The 24,454-nt window shown below is 44.1% G+C and overlaps 1 protein-coding gene across 1 annotated transcript; it reads right to left on the bottom strand.

Moving 5' to 3' along the window:
* Positions 1-206: 206 nt before the first annotated feature.
* VAMP4 (vesicle associated membrane protein 4) lies at positions 207-19,822 on the bottom strand. The gene is made up of 8 exons (XM_054587768.1): positions 19,677-19,822; positions 17,049-17,165; positions 13,597-13,643; positions 10,677-10,727; positions 8,823-8,923; positions 7,825-7,904; positions 5,147-5,198; positions 207-761 (listed from the first exon to the last, which is right to left on the bottom strand). The coding sequence occupies exons 2-8, from the start codon at positions 17,112-17,114 to the stop codon at positions 733-735; spliced, it is 426 nt and encodes a 141-aa protein (XP_054443743.1). The 5' UTR covers positions 17,115-17,165; positions 19,677-19,822; the 3' UTR covers positions 207-732.
* Positions 19,823-24,454: the final 4,632 nt, after the last annotated feature.

The following is a 24,454-nucleotide window of genomic DNA, read 5'->3' as shown; positions in this document are numbered from 1 at the left end:
TCACATTGGGACTGGCCCCTCCTCATCGGAGGCAAACTCAGAGACTGACCTTGACCGGCGGCTAGATGGTAGACACTTTCAAAAAGTACAGGGATGTTCTCCAATGATTTTATTATCTCCAATTTAATGGTGCCATACTATGTTTTTCACCCGGTTTAAAATCCCCATTTCCATAATTCAAATACCAAGAAATTACTACACATTCCTTTATAGAGTCAAAAATAGGTTTACTGGAATGTTTTTAGTTGTAGCTGAAGGCAACAGCGTTGACAACACTTAGCTTCTGTTACACCCATGAACAAGTGGAAACTTTGCAAAGCAACTGCAATGTGCGCACAGTCTCGCGCGCATCGATGGAATGGCCGCCTCGGCTTCCCCGCCCCCCGGAGTCCAGGCCCGCGTCCGGGCCCGGTGCCACTGGGGCCGCAGCAGGGAGTGTCGTTAACTGCGGGCACGAAAGTCGACTGGCAAGTATCCAGTTTCAAATCAGATCCTTCGGATATGGCAAAAGGGAGGCTGCCTGCCCTGGCCTTGAACATGACTGTGAGAAGCACATTTTGCCAGAAGGGGAGAGGGCACCGGACATCCCCGGCGCTCCGGTTTGAAGTGGTACGTGCCGCTCAGTCTCTTGAAAGAGAAGTTTTGAAAGTTATATACATGGGTTTCATTTAAATTATGCAGCAGTTTATTATTATTGTCCCAGATTTTGTTTAATGAAGATCTGTCATTAAATCAAGTACGGTATTTCATAACTGTGAGAACTGCAAGAGAAAAAACATGAGAAAGGAACATGTCAAAATCTGATTCGTATGCCACATTAGAAACAACACTCCTAGACGCAGCCGGGCCCTGTCCTGGCAGCAGGCAACGAGGGCCGGACTTCTGGCTGAGAGGAGATGACACACGGGAATGGAGAGGCAAAAATACCACAAACCCGCTAATGTCTAACACTGGCATTTTCATCAGGTAGATGATGGCAGAACCTTAACATGCAGCTTCTAAAATACAGGGTCTGGCACAAATAAAGCCACTTTTTATTAAATCATGAGCATGTAATTCTGTAACATAATGACATCACACTCAAGCTTACCCTATGATGCTTCAGGTGAAGTATTCCAATTGCTGTCCCCCTTGTGAGAGACAGTCACGCACCCTACCAATCACACTCAAGCGAGCGTTACTTCTGCCAGAACTTGTATTTTAAAAATATTTAATAACGTGGGGAAATGTTTATTTTTACAAAGATTTATTTTTAGAGAGAGGGCAAGGGAGGGAGAGAAAAAGAGGGGGAGAGAAACACGGACCCGTTGCCTCTCACACGCCCCCCACCAGGGACCTGGTCCGTAACCCAGGCAGGCGCCCTGACACGGAGTCAAACGGTGACCTTCCAGTTCACAAGCTGACGCTCAATCCACTGAACCACACCAGCCAGGGCAGGAAAATATTTATAGTGTATTAATAAATGATCTTAATTTTTGAAAACCATGTTTATATGTTAATATGAAAAGGCAACATGCATACAACAGCTATGTTAACAGTAACTATCTGTGTGGTGGGATCACAGCTGACGTCTCTCTCTCACTCCTGCTACTCCACGTTTTCCGAGTTGTCCACTGACGAGGAGGAAGAGCTGAGCTGTGTAGGTCGGGTCACAGCAGGGTGGAAAGGAGGGCCAGACGGGCCCTGGCTGAGAGCTGCCGCTGGTTTGGCGGGCACGCCCGGCCGGTCCCTTCCTGGCTAGTCTTTGGTCAATGAACCCTTTCTTTGTGAAAGGCTTTCAGCCGGGCTAGTCTGTCTGTTTAATGCATCTTGTCAGGAGCGGAATCGGACCTTCCCAAGGCGCAGAAGGGGCCGGGACTCCTGGAGACGAGAGTGGCGCCACAGTAGCCCCTCTCTCTGCGCCTCCTCTCTGGCCCGGGGGGCTGGGATCCTGCCGGCACCCCGAGGCCCAGGCACACGCGTTCCTGGGCCCAGGAGGGGGTCCCTCCGGCATGAATCCGTAGGAGGCCGTCAGGACGAGCGCCACGGGAGGGGGCCTCTCAGCGTCTGGTGCCGTGTGGAGGGTTACCCCTTGTCCGAGTGTCCTAGGAGGCTGCCCAGGGCACGTCTCATTGGAGCCACGTGGGGGCTCCCTTGTCTGACTGGTGAGTTACAAGGGGACACCCTCAAGTCAGTCTTATTCTTATTCTGTTATTTACCAGTACCTGTCTTTGTTTTGGACTTTTCATTTTTTTCTGGTAACTGAGCTTACAGTGACAGCTTGTGGCCATTTGGTGTAATTACAGTTTGGGTTCTCCAGCGAACCAACATCATTAGTTTGTAACTGAAATTTTATATAGGATGGTGATTTTCACTCGGAAGAAAAGAGGCCATTGTGCCTTCTGACCCACTCAGGGTGTTTCCAGGTGACTAGAAGCCTTTGCAGCCGCGTCTAGACTCACTGTCTGAGATACACAGCTGTCTCACAGGGTCCCCAGCAGAAAAACACACCCCCAGGATTAGGAGGAGCACTTCTGGCTTGGTCACCCCAGTACGTGGGCCCGCCTGAACACCACGTGGCACCCAGGGCCCCCGAGTCGCGTAAGAGAGCAGCCACCAACCCAGGGAGCAGCACTCACAGATAGCGCATTTCAGACCCAAAACAATTTCTTGGCCTTAGTTGACAGAGAACAAAATTTTTAAATTATGAGAAGTCAAAATGCCAGAACCTCCCCAGCTCCTCGTCAGGAGCCTGAGCCAGTGCTATCTATGTAAGAAACGTGGGGCTGAATCATGCATGGTTTTACCTACTGAGCTGGCCAAGAAGTCCGTTATGTTTTTTCCTGTGATGGGTCTAGAAGTACTTAGTTGTCTAACTTCATTCAAAACAGTTCTGTTAGATTGTATTATGACATCTGTCATATAGCATGCATTTAAAAAAAAATCAAAATTGATTTTTAGTGCAGCCATTTTAATATTGAAGGTGGAAGAAAATACGCAACATTTTCAGTGTATTATGCTTTATTATTTCAAGAAAGGTGAAAAAAACTGAAATGCAAAAAAAGAAAGATTTCTGGTGTATGGAGGAGGTGCTGTGACTGATCGAACATGTCAAAAGCGGTTTGCGAAGTTTCTTGATATTACTGACATTTTGGCCAAATAACTCTCTACTGTGGGGCTGTCTTAGGCATTGGAACACATTTAGCAGGACCCGTGGCCTCTCCCCATTAGAAGCCAACAGTGGGAGACAGCCGACATACTCAAAATATCCCAATAAAGTTACTGGTGAAAATGAAAAGTGTGTCTTATTTTACAAAAAAATGCAACAGACTTTTTCGCCAATCCAATAAAAGGGTCCCTGACACATTTCAAAGAAAATTTCTTTCTTTACAAAAAAAGAAAATAAACTAATCCGGCCTCTTTGATATGTTAAAACTACATGGGAGCTCTGGCTGGTGTGGTTTAGTGGATTGAGTGCTGGCCTGCGACCAAGGGGTTGCAGGTTCGATTCCCAGTCAGGGCATGTGCCCGGGTTGCAGGCCAGGTCCCCAGTAGGGGGTATACAAGAGGCAACCACACATTGGTATTGGTCTCCCTCTCTTTCTTCCTCTCTTCCCCTGTCTCTAAAAATAAGTTTAAAAAATATATTTAAAAAATTACATGGGAAACAGAAAGCACTATCAAATAAAGAATAACTATTTGTAAGCTTATATTAAAATGAACATTCATTTTTGAAACTATATAACATTTCCAAGCACCTACAATGTTCTGATATTTTCATTTGCAATTCTACTTATCTTAACATGTGTGTTTGGCAGAGAAAGCAACTTTGTCGGTCGTGTTGTAAGCGGGTCTTTAACCAGGTCATGTTTAGTCTTTCTCATTTACACCGTCCCGGGACCCTCTCCTTTTCCGGCTGGACTTTGGCTCAGCAAACCCTTTGTTTTTGAAAAGCTTTGGCCGTGGGAAGTTTTTCTGTTTAACACCCCCCTCATTTATGGTTGATTCTCAGTATTTGCAGTAGTTCTGCTCTATGAAGTCACCACAAACACTGAAATTAGTGAATACTGCCCACCGCTCCTAGGAGACACGGGGCTAGACTCCTGCGTGCCTCTGGGTATGGCATTTTGTCAACCAACGAGCGTTCCTGTTTAAAGACCCCTTACGTAACACCCATCCTGGAGTCGTTCACACTGGCTTCGTGGCCAGCAGCAGGCTGACTCGGGCCTAAAAGCGGCCGCGGACAGTCTGCTTCCGCCTCAGGCGCACGAGCCTGGCACTCAGCTGCATCGGGCAGGCTTCAGCGCTGCGCTGGGGCCCACCCGAAACAGTGAAACCCCAGCGCAGTGCACAGAACGGTGGCATAGGAGGCGCTGCCTAGACTTGGAGCGACACCCGCTGACTCTGAGAGCGGAACTGGGCGGCAGGGCACGGCCGCGTCAGACGTCAGCGGGCACCATGCGTGTCAGGGATCCCGACTTCTCACTGCTTGGGACACGGTGGCCGTGAAGGCACCTTGAGCCCTGCTGGGGTTCCAAGTCAGTGTGAGCGCTGAGGGTGACTTCGCAAGCCCAAGAACCTACAAGTACGGGTGAAGATCGACTATTTCTTTGTCACAAACCTCTTTTCTCTCTCAAAAGAGAATATGACCATGGACTTTCAAATGGTCTTATTTTTGAGACACTTCCCAAATCTTTATAAAGTCTCTGTAAACAAAGGCAAAGAGGCCTTGGAGAGAAGGAGGTATTATAAATGATTTCACTTTAAAGAGAATATTAAGGATGTTAAAGAATGAAATCAAGCTTGAATCCAAAACAGAAACAAAACAAAACACATTCATCTGGGGAATTTACCTAGCTCTGTCCTGCAAACACAATTTTAAGTGCGAGCTGCCAAACCTGGACGTTCCTAGTATGTGGAAACTAAGTGCTGAGGCCCGGGTGTAAGAGTGGCCGCATGCGGCCCCACACAAAGCCCCGGGCCCTGCGCTGAGCTCACATGCAACCTGGGAGCGCCCTGGAGAGCCACGGGGTCCAGGCTGAGCGCGCTCGACTCCGGCCAGAAATCGTTCACTAATCCTGACAGCCACGCCAGGTCAGCTGGAAACAAGTTAAATGCCAAAACAAGTAACAACCCCCTAAGTTAATATAACCCAGGAAATACTCACTGATGATCACCAACAAGAGAATACCAGCAACCAAAGCCATGATGACTTTTATCTGCAACACAGAAAAGGCGGAAGAAAGATGTTAACATTAACCTTGACTTTACTATCACGGGACTACCTGTTGTGTTAGTTGCCCTATTAACACTCTCATCAGTGAACAGGTTCATCTCTGGGAAGGTTTTCAAACTTCTTTCATATGAACTTGTTGGCTATTTGCATCTTGTTAATAATCAGGGTCCCCCGCATTGGATGGTTCCGCTTGCCTGGATTTTATTGTTCAAGGCTCACAGCACAGTGAACACCACCAAGCAAGGCCTTCGTGGACCTGGACATTTTGCCTGTGCTTTCTTGCACTTATTTCTCTATGAGACCAGAAGTACTGTATTTTACCAATTCTGTTAAAAGGCATCCAACACAAGTGATTTACTGTATACAGTACAAGGCATCATTTTTTTTACCACTGTTCTCACATATATGAGAATTCTGTTTTTGCTACCCTTACTTTCTTCTTGGAATTTTTACCTCTGTTTTGAAGAAGAGAATTTAAATTCCTCATAAATAACCGTAATAGTGAGTGACTTGGCTAAGAGCATTGTGTATGTCAGTTTCACAGTTGAGAACAGAAACCTTAAGATTAATCCTTAATCAGTGAGCTCATTAATGTTTTAAGCTCACATCGTTTCTATCATATTGTCATTCTCCTCATTTAATCCTAAAATGCATAAATTATAAATTGATTTTATTTTCCCGATGAACTCAAATGAAATATGGATACCAGGTACCTGTTAGGATTACTAATTACCATAACCAAAAACGCAGAAACAGAGCCAGGTCGGATGGATACAGGAGACACAGTATCAGTAGGTGTCTGGGATCCCCTCATACTATAAACTAAATTACTTTAGGGACAAAGTGGTTCAGAGAATATATGGAAGCTTCGCTGCTTTTCTTTAACCTAAAAACACTTCTAAAGTAACCTGGAGTTTTACGGCAGGTTTTTCAGCTTCACCCCAGACACCTGTCAATGTGCCCTGCTAACGTGTGCTAGTCTTAGCAGATTAAAATGGAAATGCCAACATCCGTTTTAAAGCGCCTCAGTGAATAGTTTTCCTTCTTGAGTCGCTAACACTGCTGGGGTGCGCGCCGCACAATGGCAGTCGGGTGTCCTGCTCGCCTAAAGGCCCCCTCCCCAGCGACGGGCCGCACACCTGCAGACTGCAGGCCCCTGAGGGCCGGCGTAAGTGACTCTCTCCCTCCACCCACTGGGTAATTTCACTTACTTATTTTTCAAGCACGGTGTATTGAGATACACTTCACAGAAATAAAACCCACCCTTTTAAAGTTCATTTTGGAGGGTTTCGACCAATACATAGCGTGGTGCCAACAGCCGCCATCCCGGTCAATCAGGAGACGTGTCCAGAAAACCCCTCAGGCCCTGCTGTGGCCAGTCCCTGCCTTCTGCCCACCCTCCAGGGACCCGAGCTGCCTTCTGTCCCCGTGTGCCTTTCTCAGCCTTTGCTAAATCATCGCTAGGACGTCAATACAGAGAATGGTAGAGCTAGGGGCTACCTGAAATATAACGCTAAGATTAATTCCCCTTTCCCCTTAAAGGCATACGAGTCCTCTGATCTGCATCCCCTAAAATAAAGATCTTCAGCCATGGCCAAGAAAAGCAGGCCCAAACTGCAGCCTCTGATCATCTCCCCAGGACCACGGGACTGGGTCTCTTGTGTGTGTGTGGGGGTGGGGTGGGGTGCAGGGGTGGGGGGTGGGGAGGTGAATGGCTCATGGCCCTTATGGTCTTCCAAGCTCGTCTATAAAATAAAAAACTTCGGCAAAAATAAGTCAGTCCAAGGCAAATCCTGGAGAAATCCTTAGCACTTGTGAAAGTCAAATTTAGAAACTTATTGCCAAACTTGAAAATGAGAGACTAAAAAACAATGACTATGTGTCTAAGATTTCAACAACACTAGAAATGATACACAGAATCAGGAGGAAAAGGAAAGATGGGCTCACATGCTGGAAAATTTTAAGAGAAACATTTTCTGTTTGATGACTAGTAGCCATTACTTGACGTAAGTAAATTCTTTTCTACAAAATGTTTTGCAGAAATATATTAGTATACAATACTACTCAGTTTTTAAAAATTTCTCTTTTATTTCTTATTTCTCTGGAATAATGAGGGACAGTGGAATTTTCTTCTTAGCCATATTTGCCATGTTCTGACATATAAGCTGTTTTCCCCATTTAAAAAAAAATCGTATTTTTTCTAGCTTTCATTTTATCTTTTTAATATCTGTATATAATGCAATAGGCTGTTCCAAAAGGTACTAATAACAGATTATAAGAAAAATATTTCTTATAAGTTTAGAGGTAGTAAATTACTGGTGAAATGTGGATGACCTTCTATGGAGAAACTCACGAACCCATCCTTTTTGGCGTTGCTTGATTTCTTTAGTTATTTCTGTCCCCACAACCATTAACCCATTCACCAACTATTTACCGAGTGCCTGTCCGGCCCAGGTTCAGAAGCTCCGATGAAGAGCGAGGCAGCTGACGGTCTGTCCCTACGCAGCTCACAACCTCGGGCCCTCTGCCCTGGCCGGTGAGCAGCCCTGGGTGCGGGCCGACCTCCCTGACTGATCAATCGATCGATGGATCGTGTCTGATTTGCTTACCTTGCATCCTCGCCACCACATCTGCCGTCGCAGTTGTTTGGATCTGTTGCTAAAAGCAGTTGCGTTATCCGATAAGCTTTCTGTATCACATGGGGGTGGAGAGAGGGGTTAAACGCCCGTGACAGGATTCTTTTATCCAGTCACACAAAGACAAGAAAATACTAATTTCTACTTCTGCAAATTCATTCCCTTCTGAACAGGAAAACAATACCCTCCCTTTCCTCCGCCCACACCCTTTGACATTCGAATGTTAAAAAGCCCCCTAAAGCAACAAGTGCAGCAGGTCCGTACACTCAACCTACTTCTACAGTAAGATTAAGAGAAGTCTTTCCAGGGCCTCAGGCCTTTCAAACAAACTATGAATCCTGGAAAGATAATGCTCTTTAAAAACTCCAGTACCTGGCACATCTATAGAGAAAATTGACATGTGGAGGTTACACTCTTAGAAGACACTGAGAGTGACTGACTTAGAGAAAAACAAAACGAACTTTAGAAGTGGTTAAATAAGTTTGTTTAAAACGTCCATCTCAAGGATTAATCAGATATTCAGCTATTCATCACTTAAATGGTATTTGAGTACCAGGAACTGTTACAAGCACAGACACGAACATCTGTTAGTAAAGAAGGGTTACTAAGTTACCAGAGAAAGCAAAAGATAAACACATCAGGTGGGTCTGAAGTAAGTGTTTAGACGTTTTGTCCTCGAGATTATGAGCATACAAAGCATATCAACATAACAGGAAAAAAGGAAAAAATTCCACTCTAACTCTTCAACAGTGAAGTTTTCAATTTTCCATTCTCAAGTGATCAATTAAATAAAACAGTAAGATGATTCAAAGTAAAAGGACCTGAAGTTAAAATATTGAACTTGTAAGTGAAGAACAAAATACTATTGTCCTAAGTCAAGGTTCTTAAATTTTGGCTAGAAAAAAATGGGAGTAATAAACTATCAAAACCCAGGTAACTATAGTGTCAAGAAACAGATGAAATGTCTGTACCTGATTTGTCCTGTAGTTCATCAAGTCTCTCTCCTCTTTCAATTACCTTTGTGATATTTTCTTGCATGACATCAATAACTTCATCCACCTGATTCTGAACACTGGTTTTAAAAGATGAAAAGTATTTATTTTTCCTTTTGAGGATTTATAATTTTTGAAACTTCCATTAAACACACTAGAAAAAGTAACATTTAACCAACAGTTTAGTTTAGCCCGGTTTCTGCAAATTAAAGGGACCGTCAGACGCTCAGCCACTGGTCGCTTCATGGCTGCACCATCAGCTGCATTTTCGCATCGGCAGGGAGCTGAGGCATCGCGTGGGCACGGCCTTGGCCCGAGTTCGCTGCACAGCCCACACGCCGGGACCAACGGAGGGGTCTGCCCTCGTGTGTGAGCAGCTCACGCAGAACACGCGGTTTCCCAGGTGGATGGCAGGCGTGCCTGTGGACGCGGCCGTGTGGTGGGTGTAACTCTTTACTGCTCGCCCATTCCCCCCACACAGGATTTCCGACAACTGGCAGCGCCTGGGGAGGTTTGAAGCACCCATGATGGAGTAAAGGGGAAAACTTGTCGTTCTTCAAAATTAAAATAGGATTTCTTCCTTTACATCAGGTGATTAGGGCCTGTTCCATTCAAATTTCAGAATGGTTCAGTGAAAATTTAAATTCAAAAATTTAATAAGTGGTTTTTAGCTGCCTACTCTCACACCAGAGTACAGACAGACATGCTACTATTTAAGTGTCTGGTTTTCCTCTGTTGCTCCAATCATTAGACAAAACTACCTTACATTAATTTATGGAGTAAGTCTCGGGGACACTGTGATCTCAGGCCTTTGAGACGCTGTGCAGAGGGCCCACCTACATACAGTGACTGACTTTTTGGCCCATGGCAAACGTGAGACGACAAACGCCTTGTCCTACGCTGCTGCAGGCAGGGTAACTTGTCACCAACCACAGAAAATGAAACCACGCTGTCCAGTACTTGGCTCAACGGGCTGACACCTTGGTTCGGTGTTTCAGAGTCCAGGAGCCAGGATCAGGCCGAGTGTAGACACACTTCTTCACCCCAACAGCTACCTGACCAAAGTCCAAGCCCCTCGCCAAACACGCGCCGCAACGCAGCGCCCTTCCCGCTGTGCGCCCCCTGCCCCCAGGGCCAGGGCAGCGGGCCGCCCCCGCCCCCGCCCCCGCCCCCGCTGCCGGGACGGGAGCCGCATTCACGGCAGCATTCTCCCCAGCTACCCCGCCAATGCGTAGAGCAAGTTTTAAACGGAAAATTCATTAGCCATTAAAGCTAGGTCATATATGGGTTAGGATAGTGATAGAGATGAAAAAATTCTGGAAGTATACGAAAAGACAAACGTACTTCAAGAAACTAAATCTGTTATATTGTTTACTATTATTCTCAAGCTCTTGATTTAAAACCAAAGCAGACCTTTAAATAGTGCTAAATAAATAGATGTGATATAAGGGAATCTAGTTAATAAAAACCAAGAACTGGGACTTGCATTTCCTTAGCTATAATTCAGAGGTAATAAAAAGAATTACTGGGTTTTAAAAACCCAGCAGTTATAGTTTGTCTACATCAGGGCTCAGCAAATTTTTTTCTGTAAAGGGCCAGGTAGGTAATAGATATTTTAGATTTTGTGGGCCATAAGGTTTCTGTCACAAGTACTCAAACCTGCCATTGTAGCCTGAAAGCAGCCACAGATAATAAGAAAAGACATAGGCATGGCTGTGTGCCAATGACACTTTATATACAAAAACAGGGGGCTCACAGGCCGTAGTTTGCCCACCTCCAATCCACACAGAAAAGTGATAACCATTTAAACAAATGAGTATCTCAGAAACTTACTGCTTAATTTTATCATTTCTAGGTCCAAATCTTGGTCCAGATGGTCCCCTTCTGAAAGCAAAATACCGAGTGCATATGAATAAGGAGAACATTTGAAAAACAGACAAAAAACAGGAAATACACTCATTCAAGCTGAACTTGAAACATGGGTCGGTCATTTAGGGTAAGGAACCACGTTTTATGGGTATTGCTGGAACCGAATGACATGCCATCACGTCTGTCCTCCACTGGCACTCAATGCCGGCCACGACTCACCTACTCCTTCTGAATAGTGCATCTTTCAGAGAAATTAGGGTTTACATGATCCTTAGTTACACACAGGGTGTTCTGATTAAACCCTGAAATACCGTAACAACGAAAGCACCCAAGACTATGAATAGTTTTATGATAGAAAACTAAACATACAATTCACCTTGAATTTGGGCTATAATGACATGCTCATTATCAGGGATGGATAGAGAGAAAAATCCTTTCAAAATACTAAACATCTTTAAGTATGTTTTTTGATTACTCATCTTAAACTTAACAACATAGCTAAAGGAGAATGCAGGAGTCTCTGAAAATATCAACATTTCTCAAGTTATTATTTTTCTATTATAGTTAAATGTTATCATTTTAACCAATCCATTTTAAAATTCTGGAAATAAGGAAATAGATTGTGTGCTAATCAAACAAGAACCCCCCAGACCCCCCTCCCAGCCCCTGGCGGCCTCCGTTCTGCCCTGTGTCTCTGTGAATGGGACTACTCTGGGGACCGCGTGCAAGGGGAATCCTGTGAAACTCATGCTTCTGTGACCGGCTTCTTTCACTTAGCGTGATGTCCTCGAGGTTCATGCATGGTGTAGCACATCTCAGAATGTCCTTCCTTTGTCAGACTAACGGGACATGTCTCAGTCTGTTTCTTTCTCCGTCCACTGACGGACACTTTGGTTGCTTTCAACTTTTGGCTATTGTGAATATAGCTGCTATAAACATGGGTGCTGATTTTTAAAAATCATTTCAAGAACTTTATTCGGTGTGTCTCCTTTCAACACAGAGACAAAAACATGAGGCGTGGAAGTTGTACCGTGAACAAGAGAGCCAGTTTTACTGCCAGGCCCTTTGAAAGCTGCACAGCATTACTGGGGAGTGGGCCTCCCTCCGCGGTCCGTCCATGGCTGCCTCATGAGTGTTTCCCACATGGGTCTCTAAGGCAAAGCCAGGCAGCCACGTGCTGGACCGAAGCACCTGGCCGCCTCCTCAATATCTACTTCCTTTTTGCCAGGTGGCTCCTGCTGTGATAAGGCTCCTTTCTGGGACCTGCCCTGTGGGCAGGCAGCTTTGTGACTCGAGGGAAATTGTGTCACTTGTGGAAATCATCTTCCCACTTCATCTAACCTTCCTGCAAAAAATTTCCTGTATTTGGATTTGTTTTGTATTCTGTAGGCTCTTTCTGTTTGCTGTTTCATGGTTGTCAATTACTTTTTATATAATGTTTTTATTTGGGGAGGAAAACCCTCTACAAAAAACCTGACAACATTGTAACAAAGAGGGAGCTGAATCGTTCCTTTCAGGTAGACCTCTGTTACTCTCAGGAGGAAACTGCAACAGTACCTCCTCTGACCCAACTGGGCAAAAACAAACCAAGGCCTCTATGAGAGCCCCTCCTAAAGATAACTCCAAAGGACTGATCAGGTCAATTAATTTTGACAAATATCAAGGCCATTCAATGGGGGAAAGAACAATTGTTTCATCAAATGGTGGCACAACTGGGAAGTCACATGCCCTCCTCCCCCACCAAATTAGCCTTCACTTAGTCATAGATAACAATTTAAAATATATTACAGACCTAAATGTAAAAACCAAAACTATAAAACTCCTAGGGGAAAAAAACACAGGAGGAAATCTTAGTGACACTGGGTTTGACAAAGATTTCTTAAATAAGCAAAGATAATTTAAAAAAACCTTAAATTTATTTCATCAAAATCAAAACTTTGATTTTCAAAAGATACTGTTGTGAAAAATTAAAAGATTTAGTTGCAATTTGGGAGAAAATATTTGTAAAACATACCTGACAAAGAACTTTTTTCTTGAATATATAAAGAGCTTTAATGAGAAGACAAATTTAAAATTGGGCCACAAATTTTAAACATGTAATTCATCAAAAAAGAGATGAGGATGAAAAATATGCACATAAAAGACATTCAACATAATTTGTTATTAGGGAAATGCAAATTAAAACTGTGATGAGATACAACTACACACCGGCAGGAATGGCTAAGATTAAAGACCACGTGGAGTGTCGATGAGGATTGGGAGCAACTGGACCGCTCAGACAATGCTGGCGGAGCATAAAATCAGCACCACTTGGGAAAACAGCTGTTCATATCAACTGGTCACTCTACTTCTAAAAGTGTTTACCCAAGCAAAATGAAGGCAGATGTTCACACAGAAAACACCTGTCTGGAAATCTTTATAGCTGCCTATTTAGGGTAGCTCTAAAGACGGCTATTTGGGGTAGCTGAAAACTAGAACTACCCCAAATAGCCATCAATAAGCAAATGAATGAGTGAAGTGCAGAATATTCATACACTGGAATATTTCTCAGAGATAAAAACAAACATACATGCGACAACACGGAAGAATCTCAAAATCATCAGGCAGAGTGAGTGAAGCCAGTGAAAAAGGGGGCCCAATATATGGTTCCTACATAACAAAATTCTAGAAAATACACACTATTGTGAGAGAGAGCCAGTCAGTGGTTGCCTGGGGAGCCGGGAGCATGACAGGCCCACGGGGCACGAGGGGACTTCCGACGTGAAGGCTGTGTCCATGGTTTGACTTTGGCGATGACGTCATTGGTGTACGGTGCGTGTGTCAACACTCACATTGTACATGTTATATGTGAATCACAGCCCAATAAAGCTGTTAAAGAACTTACAGAAAAAAGTCCTCTTCTTCATCTGAATCATCTTCCAGAAGATTTCTCTGCCAAAAAAGAAAACAAAATGACTTGAATTTTCAGATTCCCCGGGGTTACTCACTCTCAGGAGTGATAAAACAAGTTCTGTCCTGGTGACATTCCTGAACCCAAGCCCCCAGGGAGAAGAGTAATTACGTGTGCTTCGTTGGAAGGCAAAAGATACGGAACCACATGTGCAGATTTTCCAAGGAAAATGCTTTGAAGAGTGGAATCCCATGACTGACGAAGAGGCAGACGGTGGCTGAACCTGCAGTGGGAGGAAGGGGCGGCGCGCCCTCGGGAGGAGTGAGTCCCTCCGCCTTCCCCCGCCTCCCAGCTGCTCTCTGTTCAATCTAACAGGAGTGCCTGGGCATCTCCTATGTGCTAGGCACTGTTCTAAGTGCCAAGCGCCAGCTCTGGACACCACAGGCAAGGTCTGAGCTCTCACGGGAAAACATCTGGCGGGGCTAAAAGCTTTGCAGAAAACTAAGAGTCTGGGAGGGAAAGAGACACGGTGACTAAATGAGATGAGCTGTCATGGAAAATCACTCTCAACAGGGGAAACTTAAGCTGAGATCCAACTGATAACAAAGAGCCAACCAGAGACCAGGGTGAAGAGCATTCAGCGAGGGAAGGCTGGTGCAGAAAAAGCCCCACTGTGTGAATTACCATATAAATGTGAAGGGTTTGACTTCTTTAAAAAAAAAAAAATAGATACGATTAGAGTTCAAAATTTTCCAGCCAATATCAGTTTATGAGAAATCCAACTAAAACAAATGTCAACTAAAAGGTGGGAAAAAAGAGCTGGGAAAGACACATCAGCAAATCCTAACGAAAAAGGATGGTAGAGTTAACAGTGTTAATATAAAGAGGAATTTTAGGACAAAGGTCTTAAACAATCAAATAAAAAGATTTTACAATGATAAAATGCACAATTCACCAAGAAGATTTAACAGCAGTGAATGTTTACAATAATATGGCTTCAAAATATATTAAGCAAAAGCTACTTAAATACAAAAAGAAATGAATACACTTAAAATTATAGGAAATATTTAGCATTTTGTTCAGAGATGGAGAAACCAAAAAGAAAAAAAATAAAAAATATAGAACTTTGTACTCAGATTTTATTTCAAATATCCAAGAAGAGGATAAGCCACAAAATAATTTTAATAAATTCTAAAAATTAAAGAGGTCACATTTTCTGGGCATAATGCAATGGAAACTAGAGAACAAATAACAAAAAAAAGTTTTAAAACACTTTTCTAATTAACACATTAACATTTAAATGGAAGTTGAACAGACTAGTTACAAATAAATGACTCTGGGAACATCACGGAACAAAATTGTAGGTTCTGTTACAGGAGTACTTCAAGGAAAATAATATTAAATGCATTTATTTATGAAATCACAAAGACTGAAAATCTACGAAATATTTAATTCTTAAGATGGGTAAGTTATTCCTCAACAACACACAACCCCAGAAGTGTAAAAGATAAAGATTTGTGGATTTGATTACATAAACATTTAAAATATGAAGTATGTAAGACATCATGAACAAGGTTAAATGGCGAGTAACAGATTGGAAAAAAATAAAAATCTGCGATATACTTTCGGATCAAAGGTGTGATACCTATATTATAGAAAAAGCTCTGACAAACCTGTAATAAAAAGACACGTTACAGAAAATCATCAAAGGAGAGAACTGACAATTCCCAATAGATGAAGAAATAGCCAAGGACCCCATGAAAAGACATTCTAAATCAATACTATGTAAGAAGATGCTTTAATTCTGCCAACAAATATTTCTAGAATGCTATTCTAGCTAGTAAGTAACAGATAATCATTACATTTATGATAGTGTATTTGCCTTAGAGGATGACAACACTAAGGTGTTTGTATTTGAGCTATATGAGGAAAAACACATGAAAACCAACATTTTTACACTCATTCATTGACCAAACATGAGTGCTCGAAATACAGTATCAAAACAGGATAATGGCACAGGATGAGAGATGCCCCTTCACCTGTACTAGGCAGAGAATCAGCTATTGTTGGTGGAAAGAAGTGGGCGGTGCTGAGAAACATGGAGAAGCTGCAAGATCCACACATGGCTGGTGGGAATGTAAAAACTGCAGCCACTTTAGAAAACGGACTGGCAGCTCACCAAGACGTTGAATGTGGAGTAATTCTATTAGCAGAATTCAGCAATTCCCTTCCTAGGTATTTACTCAAGATAAATAAAAACATATATTCACAAAAAAACTTGGACACGGATGCTCACAGCAGCGGTATTCCTAATAGCCAAAAGGTAGAACCAAGTGGCCCGCAACTGATGAACGGATCAAGAAACTGTAGTATATCCCTATAACAAAATATTATTCAGCAAGAAAAAGGAATGAAGCACAGATATGTATTAAAACATGGATGAACTTTGAAAACATTCTAAACCAAAGAGGCCAGTTACAAAAGACAACATATTGTAGAATTCCATTTCTATAAAAAGTCCAGAATAGACAACTCTATAGATTCGCAGTTGCCTCGGCCTGAGGGAATGAGAACTGGGGATGATTGCGAAAAGGAGCAGGATGTCTTTCTGGGACGATGAAAAGGTCCTAAACGTGATCGTGGTGAAGGATGCATGATTTGGAATTGTGTGCTTTAAATGAGAGACAAAATTCCAACAGAAGGAGATTACAGGAAGTCAACAGCCTACGTCAGCCTTAAATGGCACATTAGACCAGACAGACTTAACTGACATCTATAAACTTTCCATCCCAACATGAAAGAATGCACATTCTCAGGTGCACCTGGAACATTCTTAAGGATAGACCTCATATGTTGGGACACAAAACAAGTCTCAATGTTTTTAAGAAGGCTGAAATCACATCAAGCACATTTTCTGACCACAACGATCGAAAACTGGAAATCTAGAGCATAAAGATGTCAAATTATAAAGTTGTACACTTGAAATTTAGAGAGATTTTGTGAACCTGGAGCCAAAACTCATCTGGATGAAAACTGGACCTGAACTGATGTTAGCTAATTAACTTACACGTTTTATTTCTCTACTTGGAGTGATCAGACACGGCACAAGGAGGCATTCCTGGTCGGGGGTGCTGCCCCAGGCCTCCCAAACGCTGTCATGTCAGATGCACTTACTACCTTCCTAAGGTCTGAGACATTCCCACACTTGGCTCCAGAGTTCTGAATAACACAGTGCATTTTTGTATAAAATTCCCTTTGAGAGAATAGAAAGAAGCTGTAGCCGGAATTCAGCTGTGTCGCCAATTCGAGTAGCATATATGTTTTAATGTTTGCTATGACGGACAATGGACTTAGAATATCGCTATAAACTTTAGATTTTTCTAAAATGACCAAAGGAATGAAAACACATTTTCCATCTCCTTTAAAGCTTAAGATGCTGCACTTACCCTTTCACTTTTCACAGAACCAGTGACATCATCATCATTTAGGTGGCGCTTGAACTTGGGAGGCATATTTTTTAATCCAGAAGTTCTCCACTTCCCAGCAGAATAAGTACTCACCGCCTTGAAGAGAAAATAGATTTCATCAGACTTGAGACTTCCGGGATAAGGTAAAGCGCCTACAGCAGAGCCCAAGGCCCGGTGGGAAGGGGCCCCTTCACGTCTCTGACTTCAACCACTCCCTTCTCACGTGCTCCTTTCTGGGCACCTCCACACTAGGCTTCAATATATAAGAAGTCGTAAAAATCATGAGAAAATGGATGTAACTTTCTCAGGAGAACATGTGGAGGAAATCAGTGACAAAGTTTTTGCAAAACGAAAAGAGCAGACTGGACAGGAGAGGAAAATAGGTGCTTCCCTGAAAACGAGACATTGAATGCTTTAGGATTTTAACTTGGGAGTCAGAAGACAGTGGAACACTTCTTCGTTGCTTGAACAATTATTCAGTGCCCTCATCTGTAAAGTAGTGCTTTCTAGGCTTCTGCACAGATTTGGGAAGGTCTAGTCAAATAACAACATGTAAGCACATTCTGTAAACTGTAATACCCTGTTCTGAGGCTTAGCATGGGTGTTCCAGGAAAAGGGAAGTTTGCTAAGTACTGTTCAACAAAGCCAGTCCCCCCCCCCCCTGCAGGAGGTCTCCTGCCTTTCACATGCTAACATGCATTGTGATTTTCCAGGAAAATGCTTGGGTATGCAACATACTCAGAATTTTCTTGAGAAAAAGCTGACACACGCAGATATGAGTTTTCAGTATTTTGGACTAAAAGATGGATGATGAGAATAACTAAGGTCTTACTATGTGCTAGGCACTGAACTCAAGAATTTATGTGTATCTTCTGCTATTCCTCGCAAGTAGGCACTAGAAAACTAAAAGAAAGCTAAGGCTCAGTAAAGGTAAGTAAGTAATAGTGTTAGTAACTCTGTTCCTGGAAACCGCAGAAACACAGGCCTAGATTAATCAATGGCTGTGCATGATCTGCTGTGATACTTTTTCAGTTAGTTGCTCATCAGGTGACACAGTTGTGTTCTAGAAAGCCCAATTCCCTGTAACGACCCAGCAGCTCTTTCCCCTTCCACAAGAAGAAACTGAAGATCACCTTCAAATTAGGTAGAGCTAGATATCAGTTCGTTGGTTAATGTTATATAGTAAAAAAAATAAACGCAGCACCCAGTTTCATAAACCAAAGTAATATTTTAAGTTGGCTCCCTGTCAAAACAAAATAATACACTTTTCTTTGATAAGAAATGCTTCCTAACCTGAAACTTGATCACATGTTAACAAAAAACAAACTCTTGCCACCTGAGTAAACAACTCAAATTCATTCAACAATATTTCTGTCACGTACAACTGGCCCATTTTATTCCTGTAACTTTGATTTCAGAATCAGTCTTTCATGCAGAAATGTTACAGACTGAACTGAAAAACAAATGAAGAAGGAAGCAACTGAAGAACTGAGTCTTTCTTTTCATTATACCTGAATTTGTTAGCATGTTAAACCCCACAAAGGGGCTGCCTCAACATCCCAAAGCAAATAACAGGCAGACTTATGTAATTTCTCTGTAAAATATAGAACAAAGCTACAAGCTTAATGCTAAGCAAGACCCAATGTTCAGGTCCTATAATCCAAGTATCAGCCTCAGGAAGGCAAGAAGCCAGAGTCTGACAAACAGAAAAGCCATCAGCAGGCAGATTAATTAACTACGCATCATGAACCACAGGGCAAATGATGATATTTGTACCAAACAACTCATAGTAAAAAAAAAACATGGTTAGAAATCAGACTTATCCTTATTCTACCTAAAACGATTTCTGCAAAAAACACATGTACATTGAGGTGTTTGTGTCTAGGTATATGTGTAAGAAAGTCTTCATGATGTATTTCAGCGTGGAGGGCAGCTAGGCAGTGCACAATTCCATCCCCCAAAATGTCATCACCGTCTGCTTCTCACGTCATCCTCGTGCGTTTACAGTGTGATATATTTTTGGAAGAGGCGGTACGTTCTGTGTTGAGGGGCTTTACACGTAACACACTTCCAACCTGTTGTTTAATAATGTTGGCGAAAAAGTAACAGAAAACCCTCTGTTTCATTTAGCTCCGGTTCGCACCTGGGCAGAGGCTTTCCTCGCCCCTGCCTCCACCCCCTTTCCGACTCCTTTTCCCCCATCCTCGCCCGCAGCCGCGGCGGGTGCAGTTTCGGGAAATCAGTGACTTGAATTGGGCGCAGCCTGGAGAGGCTGCTATTCCCCAGACCTGCCAGTCCTTAGGAACCTAGCCTTTTAAATCCCAGCACAAGCCCGGCCCTCCGGCCAGCGGCTCCTCCCCACCACCCACCCATCTGTCGCACCAGGTCTGCTCCCACCTCCAGTCCCTTCAGCCCCACGACCCCCGCCCTCGCCCGCACGACAGTCTGTGCCGCCCTTCCTCCGGCGCGACCCCAGCCTCAGCCCGCTCGAGGCTCCCTCCCCGGGCCGGTCGCGCAGCCCGACGCTAACGCTGAGAGGCTGGGGCGTCGCCTCCGTTTGCTTCCTTCTCACTGGCCCCCGCCCCGCGATCAGACAGGCGCCCGTACCTGAGTCTCCCGGGGAGGTCTCGGAGCGGCAGGGGAAAGGGTGGGGAGCAGAGGCGGACGGCGGCAAGCGGAGGCTGACGGCGCCCACCCGGCGTCGGCCGCTGCGCCGCGCTGCGCCCCCGCTCATCGAGCGCGTCGGCACTCCGCGGACCGGCGCCAGGCGGCGGGGGCGGGGCCAGGCGGCGGCGATTGCCGAAGGAGTCGATCCCGCCCTCTGCTCTCTACCCGGACAGGTCCTGGCGGCGGCGGAGTCCCGGCCGGGATCACCAGGGTTATGTTGTATTCCGGGAGGAACGACAGGCTCCTAAGGTTCCCGTGCGGGCCAAGCGTGCGTGGAGGACGTCGGGGAAACGCGGAGGCAGCTCTGGGAAAGTCACTCGGATGGGCTGATGCGATCTTTAGGAGGAAGCCGAGGAGAGACGAGGATGGGTGGCCCGAAGCCCGGGAGCGGCTTCGGATCGGCTAGGGTTTTTCTGGAGGGACAGAAATGTGACCCCTTGTTTATGGAATCAGAATTAGATTTGGAGAGAGATAGAGGGTTTCTAATGCAGGCCACTCGTTTTAGACGTTAGGAGTTTCTGGTCCAGCTTTACATGAGAGGCGGCACAGCTGGTTTGGGACGAGAACCCATTGTTCTTTCCCCTGCGTGCTTTAGCCTTTTAAGCTAAACTAACTAGGTCTAAGCACTAGGCAGACCCCGGGGCCCGCAGGCTTCAGGAGGGAAATCACCCTTGCAAAGCGACTCCACTGCCCTATTTGCTGCTCCCAAGCCTCCCCTGCCAAGTTAGTATCATACTAAGCCTGCAGTAGCTGGGCAGAGTAATCCAAAATTTGTTTTATTTATCCATTCCTTCCACATGCCCCAGTCGCATTGTTTTAGTCATTAACCACCCCCCACCATCGTTTGTTTGCTACAAGTCTTTTTTACTTAATATCTATGGGTCTTCTGTTGATAAGTGTTTTAACTTGGTGCATGTTTAAATCAAACACACACTGTAATTACTTGAAAGATACTTTGGCTTGGGCACTCTCAAGTTAATTTTGTAAAGTTAAATCACCTGAAAAGTTTTAAAAAACGACTGATGCCCAGTCGTTTCTGAAATTGAGTTAATTGGCCTGGGATGTGAATTGAAGCTTCTGAAAGCCTGGGTGTAGATTCCCGGTGGGAGAGTCTACTACTCCGGCCCACGCTGACTTGGGCTGACGGGGCAGACCTAGAGGGGAAGCTTAGAGTTCCTCTGCCTGGGCTTGACGGTGAGGCTACCCGACTCCCCACGTGACCCAGAAGTTGTATTTTCCATCTACACTTTTGTATCTGTGTATCTGCTTGTAATGGGGTGCTTCCCCGTGTTGGTGCCACAGCCAGTTAGAGCTTTCACCAGTTACAGCCTCAGCCCTTCTTACACAACTTAAGGCAGTGCAGTTATTGAGCTCCACCATCATGTCGTGGAATAGCTCCTATGAATAAACCACTTTTTTAACCATAATTCTTGAGTTCTGCCACCCATTTTGGTATAATTGCTTAGAGGAAGAGTAATGTAAGTCCCACCCTTGAATCACCTGAACAAAGTCCCTTTGACTATGTCTAACATTTCTGAAAGCTTAAGAAAATCATTTTACACTTAATATAAACCAGATATACCAGTAAGCCTGAAAGAATGTAGAGAACGCCGGACCTGGAGTCAGAACAGGGTTCTGGTCTCACTGACTTGAATGAGTTATTCCCAGAGGACAGCAAACATCATGTTCCCAGGTTTTAACAGAATACCTGTCACAGCTTATGAATTTATTCACTTTGACATAACCATCTTCAGCCAGTAATTGAAGTTGTACCTTAGCTGGAGCACCTGATTTTTTATTTATTAAATGCTGTTTTAAACTCCTTTTTTTTGTGGTAGAAAAATGTTTTATTCTGGGCTGAGGATAAAGAACATGTAATCAAATGGGATACATGAGATGTTCATGGTAGATGTGCTGAGTGCTAGAATTCAGGAGAAAAACATCTTGTTTTCCAAAGTTTTCCCCCCTTTTCCTAGAAAAGAACTGAAATTTATCATTAAATGACGGAGAAAACATTGTAATCTTTCCCAGTATCAAGGCTGCAAAAGACAAAGACAAGATCCAAAAGGAAGCCTTGCGACGGTCCTCATGTAGAGGTCTGATGTACTGGGCACGGGCCACCGCCCTCGGCAACACTCCCCATCTTTCCTGGCTTTTTATTTTCAAACTGTTACTGTGCACTGGCCCCAAAGGCAAACAACTTGCCATGTACGCTACGCCCTTAGCTTTCCCCATAAAAGTGGCTGTAACTGCCTGGCAGTGCGTGCGCACCAGGAAACCAGCATGCCTGCAGGTGTCCCTGTGATAGCAGGAAATGACTGAATGGAGGGAATCCTGGGAGTCAGGTACCACACTCAGATGAGGCCTGGCTGAATTCGCTCAGTCAACACAACTTCACTTTTTGATGAACTGGAGTTTTGCCTCAATTATGAGTTTGTCTGTCCCATGAATTCAGAGTAACATTTGAGGAAATTACTGGTCAAGTCCCAGTGCTATACCAACTAAAAATATACTACTTTAATTCTACTATTACTGTGCTATTATAGTTAAAACTCTAATGTCAGCGTGAGAATTACTTAGGTCAACAATACCTTCAAGGAAGTATTGATGCCAGCTCATAAAATGGTCTGACACTCTCTGACGTCACGCCTGCCTTTCATTATTCCGAGACAGAGGAAACCACTTGCTGCTTCTCAAATGTGAAAAACCCACGTGTGAAGAAGATGTCCAGTATGAAGCAGTTTACAGCATCCTAGGAGCTACTCCCTGCACACCAGAGACTCCCTTTAAGCAGCTTTCTCTCCCACTCATGGAGCATCTCCATGTCTTGGACCACAGACTCCAGCTGGTCACCACTGGCAGAATTTGAGAATGGTGGGGCCCTGGGGTAGGCATGCAGGGTGGGGAGACTGGCTTTCAGTGCTGGCTCTGGAGTGAGGAGCTCTAAATTCCTCTCCAGCAACAGTTCTGCAAATGACACCCTTTGTCCTCAGTTTCTTTATAAAGAAGATTATCTCAGTCATCCAGAGGCCAATGTGAAAGGCACTTTGAGTCCCTCAGTCTTTTATAGTTTATATACAATCAATCATCCAAGGCTTCAGTTCTTTCGGAGGACATGTCTCCTATCAGTTCTTTCCAACTGTAACCCTGATTTTCCATTGGCTTCCTGTGTTCTGACAGCTTTAACCTAAATGCTCGGAATTGGAGACCTCTCAGGACCTGACCTTCACCTTGGTTTCTAGTCTTGTCTTCTGTGGCTCTCCTCCCACTGTGACTTGCCCCTACACACATTCCCTCTCCTGCCCATGCTCTGTCTTAGCTTTCTATTGCTACTGCAGCAAGTCACCAAAAACTTAGCAACAACAATACAAGTTTGTTACCATAGAGTTATGGAGGTCAGAAGTCTCAGTGGACTGAAATCAAGGTGTCTAAGGGCCACTTTCCTTCTGGAGGCTCCAGGGGAGGATCTGTGTCCTTGATTTTTCCAGCCTCCAGAGGCTGGAAGGCATTTTCCTTGGCCTGTGGTCCCTCCTCCATCTTCAAAGCCAGCGATGCTGGGCCAGCCCTTGTTCTGCTGCCACTTGATTCTCCCTCTTCCACTGCTAAGGACACTTGGGATTCCAGCGGGCCCACCTGGATCATCTAGGTTAGCCAGTTCCTATGCAACCTTAATTCCCCTTTGCCAGGCAGCCTAACTTATCTACAAGTTCTGCAAACCAGAACGTGGGCATCATTGGAGAATGTTTTCTGCCTCCCACATGCTCCTTCCCATCCCCTGTCCCCGAAATTATCACAAATGCTTTCAATGATCTATTCCTCATTTTGCAATTATCTTAGCAACAATCAATTAATTGAATGCTATAAAAAACTGTACATTTCAATTAAGCAAGACTAACTACAAAGTACGTAACTACAAAGTACGTACTCTGAGGTCTGGATTTGTATACTTAGAAAAGTATCCACAATACTGAGTGGCTTTATCTAAACTCAGTTTGCATTTTAAGTCATACTCTGGGGATCCTCATGAAGCATGAACGTTTTAATATCTAATTGGCTTAAATTATCTATACTAATGATAACTTATCTGTTAATTATATTTCATAGTCAAACCTTGAGAGGTTTCAGATATAAGTCTTTTAAAAGACAGCCTCATGCTACATCTCAAGTATTTCTGCATCAGTTATTTAGACACTTTCAGAAAAACCTCTAGCATATTTTAGCTTAAAAGTGCTCTGGTTGTCACTGCTTTCTTAGGCTCAAAGACTGGAGCAGGCACAGGTGGAGAGAGCTAAGCTACTTACTTGCCCTCTTGGCCTGAGACAATGCAAACAGTAATTGTATTTTTAGGGTGTCAAATACGGGATTGGAGCCTAGGCAGTGATAGGAATCACTTCTTAACTTTAATGGAAAGGACAATACAGACAGGGAAAGGCAGCAGCTGGTTCCTAAATATACCAAGAGGGTGACAATGCTTCTTGGTTGTGAACTGTGTCATCCTGACACTACTGGAGCACTTTCAGGTATGAGGTTAAGTAAGAGTCAGATGACAGGATCTTGTCGTCCCTTCCTCAGGAAAGCCTTCTCTGGTCACCCCTCCTCCCCCATCAGAATAGGTCTTGAAATTATCTGTACTCATTGCCACCCTCATTACAGATTGTTGTTGGAATTGCTTGATGTGTGTCTTCCACATGACCAACTTGCATACCATTGCATCCTTT

Source organism: Pteronotus mesoamericanus, unplaced genomic scaffold, assembly GCF_021234165.1.
Source record: "Pteronotus mesoamericanus isolate MK-2021 breed Mesoamerican mustached bat unplaced genomic scaffold, CSHL_Meso_final scaffold_1186, whole genome shotgun sequence".
NCBI lineage: Eukaryota > Metazoa > Chordata > Mammalia > Chiroptera > Mormoopidae > Pteronotus > Pteronotus mesoamericanus.
The sequence above is the reverse complement of the archived record's forward strand: the minus strand, read 5'-3'. Positions and strand labels throughout refer to the sequence as shown.

Bases quoted from the DNA above. Each gene is read 5' to 3' on its own strand.
- VAMP4 (XM_054587768.1), bottom strand. From the start codon at position 17,114: ATGCCTCCCAAGTTCAAGCGCCACCTAAATGATGATGATGTCACTGGT. The intron at 13,644-17,048 runs GTAAGTGCAGCA...CTTTTTTGGCAG, and splicing joins GTTCTGTGAAAAGTGAAAGG to AGAAATCTTCTGGAAGATGA. The intron at 762-5,146 runs GTGAGTATTTCC...TTTCTCTTGCAG, and splicing joins TCTCTTGTTGGTGATCATCA to TTCTCACAGTTATGAAATAC.